The sequence below is a fragment of the Lepus europaeus genome, chromosome 1 (assembly GCF_033115175.1).
Source record: "Lepus europaeus isolate LE1 chromosome 1, mLepTim1.pri, whole genome shotgun sequence".
Lineage (NCBI taxonomy): Eukaryota > Metazoa > Chordata > Mammalia > Lagomorpha > Leporidae > Lepus > Lepus europaeus.
In genome coordinates this window covers 26,357,882-26,377,249 of record NC_084827.1, presented here as the reverse complement: position 1 = coordinate 26,377,249, position 19,368 = coordinate 26,357,882, and the positions used below count along the sequence as shown (strand labels likewise).

At 39.4% G+C, this 19,368-nt stretch overlaps 1 protein-coding gene across 5 annotated transcripts in view; it reads right to left on the bottom strand.

The window, feature by feature from the left end:
• Window positions 1–19,368, bottom strand: part of CADPS2 (calcium dependent secretion activator 2) — a 628,355-nt gene that overhangs the window by 168,751 nt on the left and 440,236 nt on the right. For all 5 annotated transcript variants that reach the window (XM_062206262.1, XM_062205893.1, XM_062205984.1 and 2 more), the window contains exons 12-13: window positions 14,733–14,869; window positions 11,373–11,560 (exon numbers count right to left, since the gene is read on the bottom strand). In XM_062206262.1, coding sequence (XP_062062246.1) covers window positions 11,373–11,560; window positions 14,733–14,869 — 325 coding nt within the window. The remainder of the gene's footprint in view (window positions 1–11,372; window positions 11,561–14,732; window positions 14,870–19,368) is intronic.

Here is a 19,368-nt window from a genome sequence, read left to right as displayed (position 1 = left end):
TATAAAGAAAACAATAGTTTTACAGAATAAAGGTAACTATAGCAACCTATAAATTCAAATCAGATTGCTTCCCACATGGTGCCAGGAGCTCCTAGTTGTCCCAGTAACTTTCCATTAACATGTGGCCCAAACATACCAATTTTGAGGGTGAATTAGCTGAATTTCCCACATAAGGTTATTAATTTCTCAATTAATTTTTACTTTTCTGTGTGCACAACTAGGAAAGCTTGACTCCACAATATTCTGTGAGTTTGCCTGTTTCACTGCCCTGTTTCCTCTTAGATTTCAGAGTGCTGCCTAACACTGGAGTGACTCTCTTTTGACACCCATTAGTTAGGAGAAATTAAGACAGCTCCTGACACTGGCTATCAAAGGTGAGCCACCCTAACAGGCCCTTGTACCTCCATAATTGCCAAGCACTGAGTGTGTAGTTTGGGATAATGGGGAAAATTACAACATTTGGTAATATTTTATTTTCTAAGTAAGGCTGGCTTCACAATGAGGTTAAAACCTGAATAAATTCTTAAGATCAGTCTTATGGCGGGCTGAGAAATGGCAGCAATGGGGATCTGAACAAGAATTTGTTTTGTACCAACATAAGCCAAGATGCCATGTTAAGGAATGTGGAAGATAACAGGTGAATAAGAACTAGCTTTTGCTTTCAAAATGCCATCTAGCAGAACATCAGCATAGATGTGTGTCTGTGTGTGTTTGTTGGGAGGGAAGGAGGGAGGGGGGTGGGAGGGAGGGAGAGAGGGAGGGAGGGGGGTGGGAGGGAGGGAGAGAGGGAGAGATATCCATGATAAAGGCCATGACTACCAGTAAGAGGTTTTAAGCCTTTGGATGTGTTAACACAAGTCCTCTTAGAATAGTTTTGGTATCTGTCTGAAAAAGGACAAAAAAAACTGGGGAGAAGAGGAACACTGTATGGAATAAACAGGTTGTCTGAGGTGAGATTATATGGAGATAACCTGGGTAGACACAACAGGATGATAATGTAAAATGCTGACACCAGGGTTGTGGTGTAGGGGGTAAAACCTCTGCCATGCTAGCATCCTGTATGGGCGCAGGTTCAATTTCTGGCTGCTCCACTTCTGATCCAGCTCCCTGCTAATGGGCTGGGGAAAGCAGTGGAAGATGGCCCAAGTGCTTGGGTCCCTGCCACCTATGTGGGAAACTCAGATGAAGCACCTGGCTCCTGGTTTCAGACTGTCCTATCCCTGGCTTTTGCGACCATGTGAGGAGTGAACCAGTGGCTGGAAGATTCTCTCTCTCTCCCTCTCTCTGTAACTCTGCTTTTCAAATAAAGAAATAAATCTTTAAAAAATGCTGACACCAAAGCTTGGAATTTATTTTTAATTTAATAATAAAATGACAATCACTAAATTTTTAAAGAAAGATTTATTTATTTGAAAGGCAGAGTGATAGAGGGGGGAGAAAAGGAGAGTGAAGAGACAGAACGAGAGTTCTCTACCTGCTGGTTCACTCCCTAGATGGCTACAACAGCCAGGTCTGTGGCAGGCTGAAGCCATCCTGGTCTCTCACTGGGTAATAGGAGCCCCAGTGCTTGAGTCATCTTCTGCAGCCTTCACAGGTGCATTAACAGGAAACTGGATTGAAAGCACAGCAGCCAGGACTCAAACTGTCAGTCCCTTAGGGGATATAGGTGATACAGGCAGTGGCTTAACTCACCACACCACGATGCCAACTCTATAATGAAGTTTTTTGTAAAGGAGTATTGTAAAAATTACTCTGTAATTTTGAAGGTGAGAGATTACAAGAGGGAACAAAATGTAGTAGGGAGATAAGACGTATACACAAGAAAAAATGAAGGTCACCAAGATGGCGGATAGTGAGGACGTGTGCCTTACTTTGGGAAAATAAACTTTCATAAAAGTGGAACTACTGTAGCCTCAGGAAAAGACTCAAGAAAAAAAACTGCAGAGGAAACGCTTCCGGATCTTGTGGATGAGACACAGAGGACTTACAGGGAACCCACCGCGTGGAAAACCAACCGAGACAAGCCGAGCGGCAGCTGCGGGAGCGGAGCCAGAGCCACAGAATCTCGCCAGCGCGGGAACCCAGGAGGGTAAGACAAAGACCTGAGAAGTCCGAGACATTGGGGGGAGGGGGAACAGAGGCCTCTCCCTTCACTCACCAAGCAAAACAAAGAGCACCGCGATTTTACATATGTAAAGCTCAGCCAAACTCAGTATCTTTAGCGAAACTGGAGAACACATTGAGGGCTGCATAAACTCTTTGTGTGGTCCCAGGGGTAGATCAAACGAATACTCACAGAGGCTAGATTTCAACTACCCTCAACTCCACTCCCAACTGAGTCAAAAGAAAAAAAAAAAAGAGAGAGAGAGAGAGAGAGTATCCCAGCAAGGAGCAAGTATTCTGGGAGAGTCGCTCTTTACACAGCCTTAAACCTCAAGAAACAAGCATAGCTCTCTGGCCACACCCATCACAGCCCCTAAGGCTCCAACTAAACAGACAGCTCACTTAGAGGCATAGTATAACGAGAGAAAACAAAAACAAAAACAAAAACAAAAACACCACAAATTATCTCCAACATGCCAAGCAAGAAACATAGAAGCGGAGGTACCAAGAACAACGAAAGCACTATGACGCCCCCAGGTGATCAAGACACGCCAATGCAAGATTATGCAGATGAAGAGATAGAGCAAATGCAAGAAGCAGATTTTAAAAAATTCATAAGAACATTAAGAAGTTCTCAAAAACAAATTCTTGAACTACAGAAATCCTTAATGGACAAGATAGAAAATCTCTCCCGTGAAAATGAAATATTAAGGAGGAATCAAAATGAAATGAAAAAATTAGTGGAACAGGAAACTGCGATACTGGCAAAAAACATCAATGAAATGAAGAACTCAATAGATCAAATGGCAAACACATTAGAGAGCCTTAAAAACAGAATGGATGAAGCAGAAGAGAGAATATCGGAATTAGAAGACAGAGAACAGGAAAGGAAACAGTCAAATCAAAGAAAAGAAGAAGAAATCAGAAATCTAAAAAATACTGTCAGGAATCTACAGGATACTATTAAAAAACCCAACATTCGGGTTCTAGGTGTTCCTGAAGGCATGGAAAGGGAGAAAGGATTAGAAGGCCTTTTTAGTGAGATACTAGCAGAAAATTTCCCAGGTTTGGAGAAGGACAGAGACATCCTAGTACAGGAAGCTCAGAGAACCCCTAATAAACATGATCAAAAGAGATCCTCACCACGACACGTCGTAATCAAACTCACCACAGTGAAACACAAAGAAAAGATCCTAAAATGTGCAAGAGAGAAACGCCAGATTACTCTCAGAGGATCTCCAATTAGACTTACAGCTGATTTCTCATCAGAAACCCTACAAGCCAGGAGAGAATGGCGAGATATAGCCCAGGTACTAAGAGAGAAAAACTGCCAGCCCAGAATATTATATCCTGCAAAGCTCTCATTTGTGAATGAAGGTGCAATTAAGACCTTTCACAGCAAACAGAAATTGAAAGAATTTGTCGCCACTCGTCCAGCCCTGCAAACGATGCTTAAAGATGTGTTACATACAGAAACACAGAAACACGGTCACCAATATGAAAGAAGGTAAAGGAAGGAAACCTCAGAGCAAAAGATCACAGGAATCTCAAACCATATATTAAAAAATATCTTTGGCAAATGGCAGGGCAAAGTTACTCCTTCTCAATAGTCACATTGAATGTTAATGGCTTGAACTGTCCAGTTAAAAGACACCGATTGGCCGATTGGGTTAAGGAACAAAACCCATCCTTTTGCTGCTTACAAGAAACCCATCAATCCAACAATGATCCATACAAGCTGAGAGTGAAAGGCTGGAAAAAGATATACCACGCCAACAGAAATGAAAAGAGAGCGGGCGTAGCCATCTTAATATCGGACAACATAAACTTTACCACAAAAACTGTTAGGAGAGACAAAGAGGGGCACTATATAATGATTAAGGGATCCATTCAACAGGAAGATATAACGATTCTCAACATATATGCACCTAATTACAGGGCACCAGCTTATTTAAAAGACTTGTTAAGGGACTTAAAGGGAGACTTAGACCCCAATACAATAGTACTGGGGGACTTCAATACTCCACTCTCAGAGATAGACAGATCAACAGGACAGAAGATCAACAAGGAGACAGTAGATTTAAACGACACTATAGCCCAAATGGATCTAACAGACATCTACAGAACATTTCATCCTACATCTAAGGACTTTACATTCTTCTCAGCAGTACATGGAACCCTCTCTAGGATTGACCACATACTAGGCCATAAAGCAAGTCTCAGCAAATTCAAAAGAATTAGAATCATACCATGCAGCTTCTCAGACCACAAAGGAATGAAATTGGAAATTGGCAACTCAGGAATCCCTAGAGCACGTGCAAACACATGGAGATTGAACAACATGCTCCTGAATGAACAATGGGTCATAGAAGAAATTAAAAGAGAAATCAAAAATTTTCTGGAAGTAAAGGAGGATAACAGCACAACATACCAAAACCTATGGGATACAACAAAAGCAGTGTTAAGAGGAAAGTTTATATCAATAGGTGCCTACATCAAGAAATTGGAAAGGCACCAAATAGATGAGCTTTCAAGCCATCTCAAGGATCTAGAAAATCTGCAGCAAACCAAACCCAAACCCAGTAGGAGAAGAGAAATAATTAAAATCAGAGAAGAAATCAACAGGATTGAATCCAAAAAAACATTACAAAAAATCAGCCAAACGAGGAGCTGGTTTTTTGAAAAAATAAACAAAATTGACACCCCATTGGCCCAACTAACTAAAAAAAGAAGAGAAAAGACCCAAATCAATAGGATCAGAGATGAAATGGGAAACGTAACAACAGACGCCACAGAAATAAAAAGAATCATCAGAAATTACTACAAGGACTTGTATGCCAGCAAACAGGGAAATCTATCAGAAATGGACAGATTCTTGGACACATACAACCTCCCTAAATTGAGCCAGGAAGACATAGAAAACCTAAACAGACCAATAACTGACACAGAAATTGAAACAGTAATAAAGGCCCTCCCAACAAAGAAAAGCCCAGGGCCAGACGGATTCACTGCTGAGTTCTACCAGACATTTAGAGAAGAACTAACTCCAATTCTTCTCAAACTATTCAGAGCAATCGAAAAAGAGGGAATCCTCCCAAATTCTTTCTATGAAGCCACCATCACCTTAATTCCTAAGCCAGAAAGAGACGCAACATTGAAAGAGAATTACAGACCAATATCCCTGATGAACATAGATGCAAAAATTCTCAATAAAATTCTGGCCAATAGAATGCAACAACACATCAGAAAGATCATCCACCCAGACCAAGTGGGATTCATCCCCGGTATGCAGGGATGGTTCAACATTCGCAAAACAATCAACGTAATACACTACATTAACAGACTGCAGAAGAAAAACCATATGATTCTCTCAATAGACGCAGAGAAAGCATTTGATAAAATACAACACCCTTTCATGATGAAAACTCTAAGCAAACTGGGTATGGAAGGAACATTCCTTAATACAATCAAAGCAATATATGAAAAACCCACGGCCAACATCCTATTGAATGGGGAAAAGTTGGAAGCATTTCCACTGAAATCTGGTACCAGACAGGGATGCCCTCTCTCACCACTGCTATTCAATATAGTTCTGGAAGTTTTGGCCAGAGCTATTAGGCAAGAAAAAGAAATTAAAGGGATACAAATCGGGAAGGACGAACTCAAACTATCCCTCTTTGCAGATGATATGATTCTTTATTTAGGGGACCCAAAGAACTCTACTAAGAGACTGCTGGAACTCATCGAAGAGTTTGGCAAAGTAGCAGGATATAAAATCAATGCACAAAAATCAACAGCCTTTGTATACACAGGCAATGCCACGGCTGAGAAAGAACTTCTAAAATCAATCCCATTCACAATAGCTACAAAAACAATCAAATACCTTGGAATAAACTTAACCAAGGACGTTAAAGATCTCTATGATGAAAACTACAAAACCTTACAGAAAGAAATAGAAGAGGATACCAAAAAATGGAGAAATCTTCCATGCTCATGGATTGGAAGAATCAATATCATCAAAATGTCTATCCTCCCAAAAGCAATTTATACATTCAATGCAATACCCATCAAGATCCCGAAGACCTTCTTCTCAGATCTGGAAAAAATGATGCTGAAATTCATATGGAGACACAGAAGACCTCGAATAGCCAAAGCAATCCTGTACAACAAAAACAAAGCCGGAGGCATCACAATACCTGATTTCAGGACATACTACAGGGCAGTTGTTATCAAAACAGCATGGTACTGGTACAGAAACAGATGGATAGACCAATGGAACAGAATAGAAACACCAGAAATCAATCCAAACATCTACAGCCAACTTATATTTGACCAAAGATCCAAATCTAATCCCTGGAATAAGGACAGTCTATTCAATAAATGGTGCTGGGAAAATTGGATTTCAATGTGCAGAAGCTTAAAGCAAGACCCATACCTTTCACCTTACACAAAAATTCACTCAACATGGATTAAAGACTTAAATCTACGACCCGAAACCATCAAATTATTAGAGAGCATTGGAGAAACCCTGCAAGATATAGGCACAGGCAAAGACTTCCTGGAAAATACTCCAACAGCACAGGCAGTCAAAACCAAAATTAACATTTGGGATTGCATCAAATTGAGAAGTTTCTGTACTTCAAAAGAAACAGTCAGGAAAGTGAAGAGGCAACCAACAGAATGGGAAAAAATATTCGCAAACTATACTACAGATAAAGGATTGATAACCAGAATCTACAAAGAAATCAAGAAAATCCACAACAACAAAACAAACAACCCACTTAAGAGATGGGCCAAGGACCTCAATAGACATTTTTCGAAAGAGGAAATCCAAATGGCCAACAGACACATGAAAAAATGTTCAAGATCACTAGCAATCAGAGAAATGCAAATCAAAACCACAATGAGGTTCCATCTCACCCCGGTGAGAATGGCTCACATTCAGAAATCTACCAACAACAGATGCTGGAGAGGATGTGGGGAAAAAGGGACACTAACCCACTGTTGGTGGGAATGCAAACTGGTTAAGCCACTATGGAAGTCTGTCTGGAGATTCCTCAGAAACCTGAACATAACCCTACCATACAACCCAGCCATCCCACTCCTTGGAATTTACCCAAAGGAATTTAATTTGGCAAATAAAAAAGCCATCTGCACATTAATGTTTATTGCAGCTCAATTCACAATAGCTAAGACCTGGAACCAACCCAAATGCCCATCAACAGTAGACTGGATAAAGAAATTGTGGGACATGTACTCCATAGAATACTATACAGCAGTAAGAAACAATGAAACCCAGTCATTTGCAACAAGATGGAGCAATCTGGAAAACATCATGCTGAGTGAATTGAGCCAGTCCCAAAGAGAGAAATATCATTTGTTTTCCCTGATCGGTGACAACTGAGCGCCAAAGAGAAAACCTGTTAAGTGAAATGGACACTATAAGCAACAATGAACTGATCAGCTCCTGTCCTGACTTTAGATGTACAATGTAATACTCTATCCTTTTTAGTATTTGTTGTTGTTGTTGTTGTTCTAGCACTATTGGTTGAACTCAGTAATTAACACACAATTATTCTCAGGTGTTTAAATTTTAACTGAAAAGTGATCCCTGTTAAATCTAAGAGTGGAAAAAGAGAGGGAGGAAATGAACAATTAGGAACATGCTCAATCGGACTGGCCGCAAATGGTGGAGTCAGAAATGTGCAGGGGATTCCAACACAATTCCATCAAGATGGCATGTACCAATGCCATCGCACTAGTCCAAGTAATCAATTTCAGCTCACAATTGATAGCTCCGATAGGTCTAAGAGTCAAAGAGATCACACAAACAAGACAAGTATCTGCTAATACTAACTGATAGAATCAAAAAGGGAGAGAAAGATCCAACATGGGAAGTGGGATACACAGCAGACTCATAGGATGGCAGATGTCCTAGACAGCACTCTGGCCTCAGAATCAGCCCTCAAGGCATTCAGATCTGGCTGAAGAGCCCATGAGAGTATAGCAGGCATGGAAAGCCAAGATATCATGGAAAAAAAAAAAAAAGACCTAAATGAATGATCTCTGTGAATGAGATCCCAGTGGAAAGAACGGGGCCTTCAAAGAAGGAGGTACCCTTCTCCGAAGGGAGGAGAGAACCTCCACTTTGACTATGACCCTATCGGAACAATATCAAAGTCAGCGAAATCTAAAGGCTTCCATAGCCCTGGCAACTCATGACTAGAGCCCAGGGAGATTACTGACGCCATGAACAGGAGTGTCAAATTGTTAAGTCAGCAACAGGAGTCACTGTGTACTTACACCCCATGCGGGATCTGTCCCTAATGTGTCGTCTAAAGCCAAGTGATGCTAGGACTGGTACTGAAAGAGTATTTTTATACTTTGCGTTTCTGTGTGGGCGCAGACTGATGAGGTCTTTGCTAATTATATACTGAAGTGATCTTCTGTATATAAAGAGAATTGGAAATGAAAAAAAAAAAAAAACAAAACAACCTGGTGTTAAAATGGAAATGGCATAGAAAATTAATTATTTTGAAAAAAAAAATTATGTAGGATCTCTGTCTTTAATGTGCTGTACATTGCTAATTAATGCTATAATTAGTAATCCAATGGCAGTTTTTTCACTTGATGTTGCTATATGGGCAAAATGTTGAAATCTTTACCTAGTATATACTAAACTGATCTTCTGTATACAAAGAGAATTGAAAATGAATCTTTACATGAATGGAAGGGGAGAGGGAGCGGGAGGGGGGAGGGTTGCGGGCGGGAGGGAAGTTATGGGAGGGGGGAAGCCATTGTAACCCATAAGCTATACTTTGGAAATTTATATTCATTAAATAAAAGTTTAATTAAAAAAAAAAAAAGAAAAAAAGAAAAAAAGAAATTGCTGAGCCACACCCGTCCGTCCCTTCCCTTTCTCAAAGGCAGCCACACAAATGGTTCCCCCCCTCCTCCACCCTACTTTGCTTTCTTCCCCTAAGAACAGGGACCAGGGCACTTGGAACAAACAAACCTGCTCTTGCAAAGAAATCAGGTGCAGTAGTTCTGAGTTGCTCTAAGGCTTGTGTCTGAATTAAAGGCGAGGCCACATAAGAGGAAATGAAGAGGTCTGCTCCGAGATCAAATGGAGCGTTTGTATAGAACCTTATTCAAAATGGAGACAAATGCATCAGTTCTTCGGAATTATAGGTGAATCAAAGGAAAATTACATCCGAGGAGATAAAGCAGCAGCCCGCAGTGTAACCACGTATGGCGCAGAGATGCAACTTTGAAGCTTCTGGCCCGGCATGCTGAAGAGCCAGATGTGGCAGGTGGAATTATAGCAGCTCCGGCTCAGCATCTGGAGCGCATAAATCTGTCCCAGAGATAATTAAGAGGTGCACACGAAGGCAGGGGAGAATGACCAGTTGAAAACACATTTTTGAAAGAAAAATTGCTTTGAAGAGCATAGAACATTAAACAAAATAAAAATTAGATCTAGACTCAAAAAAAAAAAAACAAAAAAAAAAAACAAAAAAAAAAATGAAGGTCACAACTAGAGCATATACAATGTAGCAGAAAAGACAGAAAGTAATTGAGGGATACTACGAGATAGAATATTGCCTTTAGCATCAAAGGGTCCAGGACAAAAAAGAAGAATGAAAAATTAATGGGCTAACAATGGAATACATATTAACACAAATAATGAAGTATTTCACTTATTCATCAAATATTTATCAAACACTTCATACCACAAAGTTACTTTTTGCCAACTATTTTTCTGGGGACTCCAAGTGGTTCAGGAGCTATTTTCGTAGGATGATAGATGTAGTGTTACACATGGAGAGTTGAAAGCATCAGCAGAACCCTGAAGCCATCAATTGTCAACACAGATATATAGCTTAGACGAATAACTTGGTTGGAATTATTAGTATATGTAGAGGTCATTGTTGAAGCAGGAGGAGGAGGTGAGATCACTAAAGTAGAAAAATTCTCAGAAAGAAGAGATTAGGATTCAGAACAGATGTGAGAAACACTATACAGTACCGAGGTATCTGGAGGAAAAAGAGGGAGGTATGAAGATGGGAGGGGAAAAGAAGGGTGGACAGAAGAATGAGAGGGGGCATGGAAAGAGAAGCCTGGAAGAGAGAGGCAACTGGATTAGGTCATCAGGCAATCCACTAAGAAGCTAGAAACATAATGAAGGGCTTGGTGAAAGAAGGGTGGCTAGGAAGACACAGAGAACAGCAGCTTGACAGACAAGGACCTTGAAGACAACACAAGTTGTTAGTTATCTTCACTTTGGACACTCATGTGCCAGGCACAGTTCTAAGTGCACTAAATAGTTCATTTAATACCAGCACAATTCCTGACGTTTGAGACTGATACTACTGCTATGTATGTCTTATAGATGGGGAAGCTGAGACACACATGGATTATGAAATCTATCCAATGTCCCACAGTTAAGAAATACTGATTTGAACCCAGACAGTGTGACTTTTGAAACCCTTGACTGCTGTGTTATACCTAGGTTTGTGGGAAGAATGAAAATGAAGGAGAGAGAGAGAGAGAGAGATATGGGATAGTGTTTAAAGCAAGTTCAAAAGGGGATAGTCTAGGGGATGTAGGAGGAGCCCTAGCAAAGGCATTCTGGAGAAAAGGTCAAGAGAAGAGAAGGAGAGTGACATGGCTGGACACTACATAGTTGGGAGTGCTTACATTAGGTGACTTTTTTTTTTTTTTTCCATTTTGGTAAGGCAAAAGGTATGATCAGTGATTCAGACTGATGAAAGGTGATATTGTTCCAAAAACATCAAGTGGGGAACAAGCTGGGAGGAGACTTCACCTCTACCACATCATTTATCTTGCTTTGTCAATGCAGGTTTCTCTTAAAGAGGACAAGTAAAGGTCCTCAGGTAGGCACAAGCTTATCAACAAATGCTACCCAGGCACATGTATGCATTGCAATAGGACTCCTTCGGACACTTAAGCTGCACAGATCACAGTACTAGGTAGCACATAAGAGCTAAAAGGCAACATCTACTCTCATGGGTGTTTTTTCTTTCTCTCTTTCAAGTGGCTTCACCAGCAAAAAGAAACAGAAAGCACAGTCCACCTCAATCAACAACACATTGATGCACATTTTTCCTTTGTGAGGTTTTTTTTTTCCTTGTAAGAAGTGTTTGCTATTTAAAACCTGTTACTAGGTGATAATGGCAAAGCACATTTTTCCCTGTCTTCCAAAGTCAACCCTATACATTTCACTGTGAATTTGCAAGTGAAAATACCTGTTGCCGTGCACATGAGAGGCACAGAATGCAAAGCTGTAATGGAGCAGGGTTGGGTCAATGACAGCACCGTTTTCTGAATGTTCCATCAGTTCTGTCAGGTAGCAGAGATGTCTGTGACAGCCTCTCACGCCATAACGGGCACAGTATTCATCTAACACAAAGACTTGGCCAGGGCTAAACCAACCCTGCAAAAGAAAAACAAACATTTTTTTTTTCTTTGTGTACTAAGATTTGCTTTTCTGTTGCATGTTTAGGCATTATAAGCAGAAGTTGCATGAAAGTATCTTTTGACATTAATTTTATTAGTGATATGTTTCAGGGTGTTTTCAGAAGAGCTAGTGCCATCAAGTTGGGAACTGATTTAGGATCGAATCCTATTCTCTTTTTATTACCACAACCAGGCTAGGGCAATTTTTTCATTGTAATTCAAAATCAGCTGAATTTAATTATAACACCTAAGCTACTAGTTATAAAACATGATATTCTAAAAAAAATTCAACTGCTTTATAGATTAATTAAAAAAAGAATAGTAAAGGAGACACTATGATTGAAAATGCTGATTTATTGTAAGCTTTTTTCTAAAGTGAGCTAAAATTAAAGTTCAGCAAATCTAACAGTGCTTTACATGTACTATTTTTGAAGATTTATTTATTTATTCAAAAAGCAAAGTGACAGAGAAAGAGAGATTGATCTTGATCCACTGGTTCACTCTTCAAATGGCTACAACAGCCAAGACTGGGCCATATTGAAGCCAGGAATCAGGAACTCCATCTGGGACTATTGCATGGATGGCAGGAATCCAAGTACTTGAGCCATCATCCACTGCTTTGCAAGTATATTAGCAGGGAGCTGAATTGGAAATGGAGTAGCTGGGACTCAAACTGGAGCTTAGATACAGGATATTTTTGGTTTAACCCACTGTCTGTCTCCGTCTACTATTTGGGTACTTAAATATCTGGGATTTTTTTTCATTCTGTTTATCTTCTTATGGCTAATAAACAAATGAATGCTTCATAGCAGTGATTTCTGGTCTTCCTGAAATGATGTTGGGATGTTTGTGTGTCCATGCATGTCAACTGAGACAGCAGGCAGCCTCTGCCTGCCTAACTCTTTAAGGATTGGGTAGAGTACATAACTCAATGTTTATCAAAATGTATTGATTAACTTAAGATTGTAAAAGAAAGAAGGGGGAATGGTGAGTTTTATAAGGAGGCAGCGTGGTAGGTGTTTGGCCTAGCAGTTAAGACCCTAGTTATGACGCCTCGTCCCATATACGAGTAGCTGGGTTTGATAACTGGCTCTGGTTCCTGATCCCAAGTTCCTGCTAATGCAGATCCTGGGAAGCAGCAGTGATTACTCATGTCAGGGGGCTCTTGACACCCACACAGGAGGCTTGGATGGTCCTGACTCCCAGCTGTGGTAGGCAACTGGGGAGTGAACCTGTCTACCTGTGTCTCTCTGATTCTCAAATACATTTTTCCCACTAAAAATCATTACGAAGAGGCAGAATAATCAAGAAAGAGGAGGAAAAAGAGGTGAGTGAGGGAGAAAGATGCGAAGGAAATGAAAGAAAAAGAGGCAGGAGGGAAAGATCCTCAGCGTCCTTACTGTGGTGACAGTCCAGGGACCGTGCTACACATAATGCATATATCATCTTTTTAATCCTTAAAACATTGCACATGGTACTTGTTATGTTTACCGTGTGTCTGACAGATAAGCTGTTAAATGAGCTGCCCAAGACCACAGCGCAAATGAGTTGCTGCACTGTGGTGTTTATGTGGGGGACCATCTTGTCTCCCAAAGCTCTTTCTTTTTTTTTTTTTTTGACAGGCAGAGTGGACAGTGAGAGAGAGAGACAGAGAGAAAGGTCTTCCTTTTTGCCGTTGGTTCACCCTCCAATGGCCGCCGCGGTAGGCGCGCTGCAGCCGGCGCACCGCGCTGATCCGATGGCAGGAGCCAGGTGCTTCTCCTGGTCTCCCATGGGGTGCAGGGCCCAAGGACTTGGGCCATCCTCCACTGCACTCCCTGGTCACAGCAGAGAGCTGGCCTGGAAGAGGGGTAACCGGGACAGGATCGATGCTCCGACCGGGACTAGAACCCAGTGTGCCGGCGCTGCAAGGCGGAGGATTAGCCTAGTGAGCCGCGGCGCCGGCCCCAAAGCTCTTTCTAATCACATCACACTCACTCTCCTCTAGGGGCAGCACGTCCCTCAGACTCCACATTACACATGAACTCATAAACAGAACCAAACAATTTTTGATGACTCAGTAAATAATCCCTTATGGTAGAATTCAAGAGGAACCTGGCCCTTTATGATGTTTGCTTTGTGTGCTTGTCTGTGGGAAGCTGTCACAGAGTTTTGTGATTTGTTTTACTCTATGCAACTGTAAAGCTCAAATTGGATCAAGTTTAAACCAGACCAATAGATACAGAGTAAAAACTTTTTCATAGGAAATGCACAAATGAACCGCCAGTGTAATCATTGTGGCAAGTGGTTTCATTTGGTCCTACTGAAATATCTCCAATGAAGGGAGCTTATCCTGTCCAAAATGTTATTTTAAAGAGACTTTAACTTTTTTTTGCATGTAGTTACTATGTTCAGTGTCTGAGAGACTCAAGTAATATCAGAAACAGGCATATGCCCGCCTGAGGAATTGCCATTGACAATATAAATGTTTGGAAGGACACATGTGACTCTCAGGCTGTTTGGTTTCCACATTCTAAGGTATAGAGCATTTCTTCTAAATTTAAATGATGCGATTCATCCCAGATTTTGGCCACAGTCTCAACACATATCAGGTTGCAGTTTAGCTACTCGATAATCACCTTTCCTCATTTTAAAGGCATTCAAATTATCTTTGGAGGGCACAGTGAAACGGAAGCTTTCCTCTGCTAAGCAGAGCTCTCATCAGATTATCATGACATCTTCTCCATGTATTACACAGGTTGTTCTTGTAGAAATCAAAGAGAAAAAAAATGCAAGACATCAACATCTGGTGAGCAGAAAAGAAAGCTCAAAATGTCTATATTGCTGTTAGCAAATCCTGTAACAGAGATTTTTTTTTCATCTTTATTTAAAGCCTTTTGTTTCCTCTTGGCCTTCTTCAGAGGGACTGATGAAACAAAGTCCAGCATCCATTTAAGTCTGTTCTCCTGTCTATTGAGTGGCACAGCAGTGGTCGTCAAGTGTATAATTTTCAAATTGGGAAGCAATCGATTGAAATCCTTTATCCCTAACTCCAACTACAGTTATTAAATGGGTCAGGAATAAAACACTGGTTTGTAACAGGTATTTCTCACGTTCTAAAATCTTCTATTCTCATCTATAGGGGACTAGATGGATAGAATTGTACTCACCAAGCAAGAATAGGAATCATTCAGTCTGTGATCCAAAGTCTGCCTCTGGAGTATTCTAAAAAGGAAGGCGTGGTCAAGCTTGCAAGGATTCGCTGAAATAAACTCATCCATGCCATGTTTCTGAAAACGGTCTGCATCTGCAAATCCCACAAAGCACAAATGGCAGATTTATTGGCTTAATAATGGACAAATATAGTTTTTGAACAACACAAAAATTCATGCCCCATGATAACACATGACCATCTCTTATCACATATGCTACAAGTATTAGTCATATTAACATAAATTCCAAGTTTTTGAAAACTAAGTAAAAATGAAAATTCACAAATCATTGGCATGAAGAAATTCTATTTTCACTCAAAGCTATAGTTGTATCCATCAGGAGAGTAATCTTATTTTCCAAATTTAAGAGAAGTTGATGTATTTTAAGAATCTATTTATTGAAGGAATTTGACTGGGAAAGAACCCAGATCTATTCAAAAAAACCAGCAATGATGGCCTGAAGTCTGGTTTCCAAATGGCAAACTAGGGCAGAAATGAACACACAAGCTCAGTTGGATCACTTCCAGTCTTCTTTTTGTATGGAGCTTTTAATGGGACCAACCTTAATGTGGAAATGGCATTGAACGCTGTCAAGCTTCAAGTTTGAGGGGCATAAAAAAGGGAGCACCATGTTTGTGCAAATATGTAGACAAAGCGTAACGTTCCAAATGGCCCTTCACTCAGAAGCCCAAATTTATTGTTCTTTACAGATTGCATCTTTCAACGCCTGTAGACCCTGCGGGTTTATCAAAAGGCAAGCTTTTATGATTGCTTTCATTAATGGTATGTTTTGTCAAAGTCTTCAATGTGAATTATTTACTAAGTATAGAAAGAAAAAGCCACATAGTCCCCCAAAGGAGTGCTGGGGTGTTACTACATTAGCTCTGTTTGAAACACAGTGCGTACTGGGCAGGCAATCAGTTACTAAGATAAAAGTGGGCTCTTCTCACAATGGTAGAACTGAAGCTCCATTGTTACTTAACGTTCATAGATAGATCTCTTTCTGGTCATTGCAAGAAAGGCAGAGTCGTAAATGTAAGCTAAGTGTAGTTTCTGAAACATACATGGTGAAATCCTAAAACTCTAAAGGAAAAGAGACAAAAGTTTATTGATTAAACCCAATTATAGAGTCAGGCTCATAATAAAACTCAATATTGATCTGTGGACATGATGCTAACATAATCAGTCACATTTAGATATTTAGCCCAGATCATATTGATCCATGTCAAGTTCAACTTTCAGCCATATTTGTGGATGGAAGAAATATATAATTCAAGCTGAAGGGTCCACAGAATCACATTTAAAAAAAAGATACACAAACTGATGAATATCTTACATCAATGACAGATATCAGAAGGTGAATGTAGCAAGTAAGCAATGCATAGCAGCTTATTGATGAATGGAAGGCACAAAATTACAATCATGGAGAAAGTAGCACATATATTCCTTTATATTTAGTAATTACTTCCTAGAATGACAAAATATATTTCATGTGATAAATTAGTATTAATTGGATGAAAATAAGCTATTTTTCCTGAACTGAAAAATAAGAGAATCCAACCTTTTATTTTATTTTATTTTATTTTATTTTATTGACTGAGAGTCTTAATACAAAGCTAACTGTAAAACAATGTGAAAAATATCAAAGGAGTAGGAGGCAAAATATTGAAAAAGTATATGTGTTATAAAATTGGAAGACAGTTTTGTGTTTTAAGGAATTTATCTTAGAATCTTCATTTCTGTTAGAAAATCCAGTATCACCTTTATGAAATAATTATTAGTTTTATAAAACATCTTCTGAATTTTATTCATTATTTCTCTCACCAGAGAAGGTCATAACAAGCAGTTAAAAGTAACACTGATAATGGCTTATCTATTGAAAACAGAATACGTAATAAATTTCGGAGGAAAAAAAAACTCATAATTCCTTCTTCTTTTCTTTTTTAACCTAGAAACCTTTTATTTAAGGCATACATATCATGCATTTTGTATATACAAATTTAGGAACATGGTGATTAAATTATTTCTTTTGAAACAATCAGTATATAGCCTTAAATATACTGTACAAGTTTGTGAAAGGAAGCATGTAGCTGATTTTTATAAAGGTGATAATTTTATGAACTTACAACATTTTATCCTTATGAAATACACTGTAACCCATGTACTTACTGACATGATAAGTCTTTCCAAATCATGCACCTACATGGAAAGTTACTACTATAACTAATTATCATTAACTATTATAACTAATTATCATTAGTGACAAAAATGATAGTCAAGATTGCAATTTAAGGCAAATACAGATTCTCCACTGACACTGATAAAAGAGACAAGCAAACAAATGCACAAAACATTTTGTTAAAAGAAAAACCCAGACACCTGAAGTTGCTAGAGGTCAATAATTTCACACAATGAAATGTGTTCTTAGGGATTATTCCACATTCAAAAAAGGTTGGGAAGATTTCTCTGCTCTTTTTCCTCACCAGACATGAACCTTTGAAAATGTTTTATGCAAAAATGCTTTGCCATATACCAGTATATCATTAGCTTCCACGAATTTATGAAGTCATAAAAATAAATTGACCATGCAGAAGTTCTGATCTGCTTATGTGAAAAATCTTTTGGGGATCTGTTTTCACAGGCCTTTATTTAAAAAAAAGGCAGAGATGATTTTAATTGGCTGGTCCTTGTATTCAACAAAAAGAAAACCAATGTATAGCAGTGCAGACAACACACTGAAAGTAAAATGCATGGTAACAGGAACACAAAATCTAGGAGGGGAAAAATGTATACTATCGAAAATATTTTTTTAAAGATAAATTTTATTGTGTGTATTTTACAACATGTTGTAGGAAAAAGACAATGAAATGGTTATTAAAGTGAGACAAATTAATATATCACTTCATACAGTCAAATTTTAAGGATAAATATAGCCAAAATCTACTTATTGGATAAAACTTGCTAACAATGTACAATTTTATTGCCTGGTCCTCTTGTTTTAAATTAGATCTTCAGATGGGCTGGTCCTGAATATCTGCCACTTTGTATCCTTTGGCCTACATCTCCCTATTCTCTCAACTCTGTTATAAACTAAAGTAAAATAGGAAATCAGTTGTCAAAATATTACCTAGCTTTGTATTTTTATAAAAGAATATTTTCACATGGTTTTCTCTTAGTGTAACCCATCTACATCTTACTCTTCAAAGACACATAGGCATCATCTGGATCAAATGCAAAAGATGCTTCCAAGGGCCGGTGTCCTGGCACAGCAGATTAAGCCACTGCCTGCAATGTTGGCATCCCATATGGGTACCAGTTCGTGTCCTGGCTGCTCTACTTCTGATCCAGCTCCCTGCTAATATGCCTGGGAAAGCGCAGAAGAAGATAACCCAAGTGCCTGAGCCCCTGCTACCCATGTGGGAGACCTGGAAGAAACTCCTGTCTTCTGGTTTTGGCCCAGCCTAGCCCCAGCCATTGTGGTCAACTGGGGAGTAAGCCAGTAGACAGAAGATCTCTGTCTCGCCCTCTCTCTGTAACTGTGTTTTTCAAACGAAACAATCAAATAATTTTTATAAAAGATTATTCCAAACAGTGGCAACAGAATCAAATCTCTGGCATTAAACCTGGTGCAGACTAGATAACCTTCAATTAATGTTTAATATAATACAAAATTATAGTGACTAATTTTTAATGGAAAAGAGCTCACAATGTTATTCAAATGTTTTTTTTTTAAAAAAAAAACAAGACTTATTTATTTATTTGAAAGAGTTACAGAGAGAGAAACAGAGAGACAGAGAGACAGAAAGAGGAGAGAGATCTTCCATAATCCCCAAATGGTTATAATGACCAGAGTTGGTCATTCCAAAACCAGAAGCCAGGAGCTTCATCTGAGTCTCCCACATGGGTGCAGTGGCCCAAGCACATTAGCAGGGAGCCGGATCAGAAGTGGAACAGCTGGGACTGAAACCAGTGCTCATATGGAATACTGGCGCTGAAGATGGTGGCTCAATCCACTGCACCACAATGCCAGCACCAAATGTTCTCTGGTAATGGCAAGTTTCAGTTCAGTTGGTCTTTTAAAACAATATAAGAAAATTATCAAAAGTAACCAACAAGACAGGAGCTTAAACAATGTAATGCAAAATGTCAGATTGTGATGATCGACCTAGGTACAAAGAAGTGGGATGTGGTCATTGAAGAGCTTGATGGAGTTTCTATGGTAATGGTGGGATTACATGCTCCTGTGTCTTCAGGTGGTACTATCACTGTGCTAACAGTGGACGGAATAAAACCTACATTGAGAAAGATTACTTCTTGTTGTAAACTTAAATAGTAGTTTCATTTATAGAAGTTTTATTCAAGTGAAACCTGAAAAAAATTTTTCATTAGGAATTTTTTTTTTGGAATTTAAGAGAAAAGAATAAATAGGCTATTGATTTAAACAGTTAACACTGACTTGAAAACAGGGAGCACAGAAAACAGTGTGAGGACTATGGGCCAGACGGTCAGCCCACCAGGGTGGTAGAGGCAACTTGGTGGCGACTGACCACAATGAATGCTATGAGCTGCACATCCAAACCCAATTCTGGCAAGG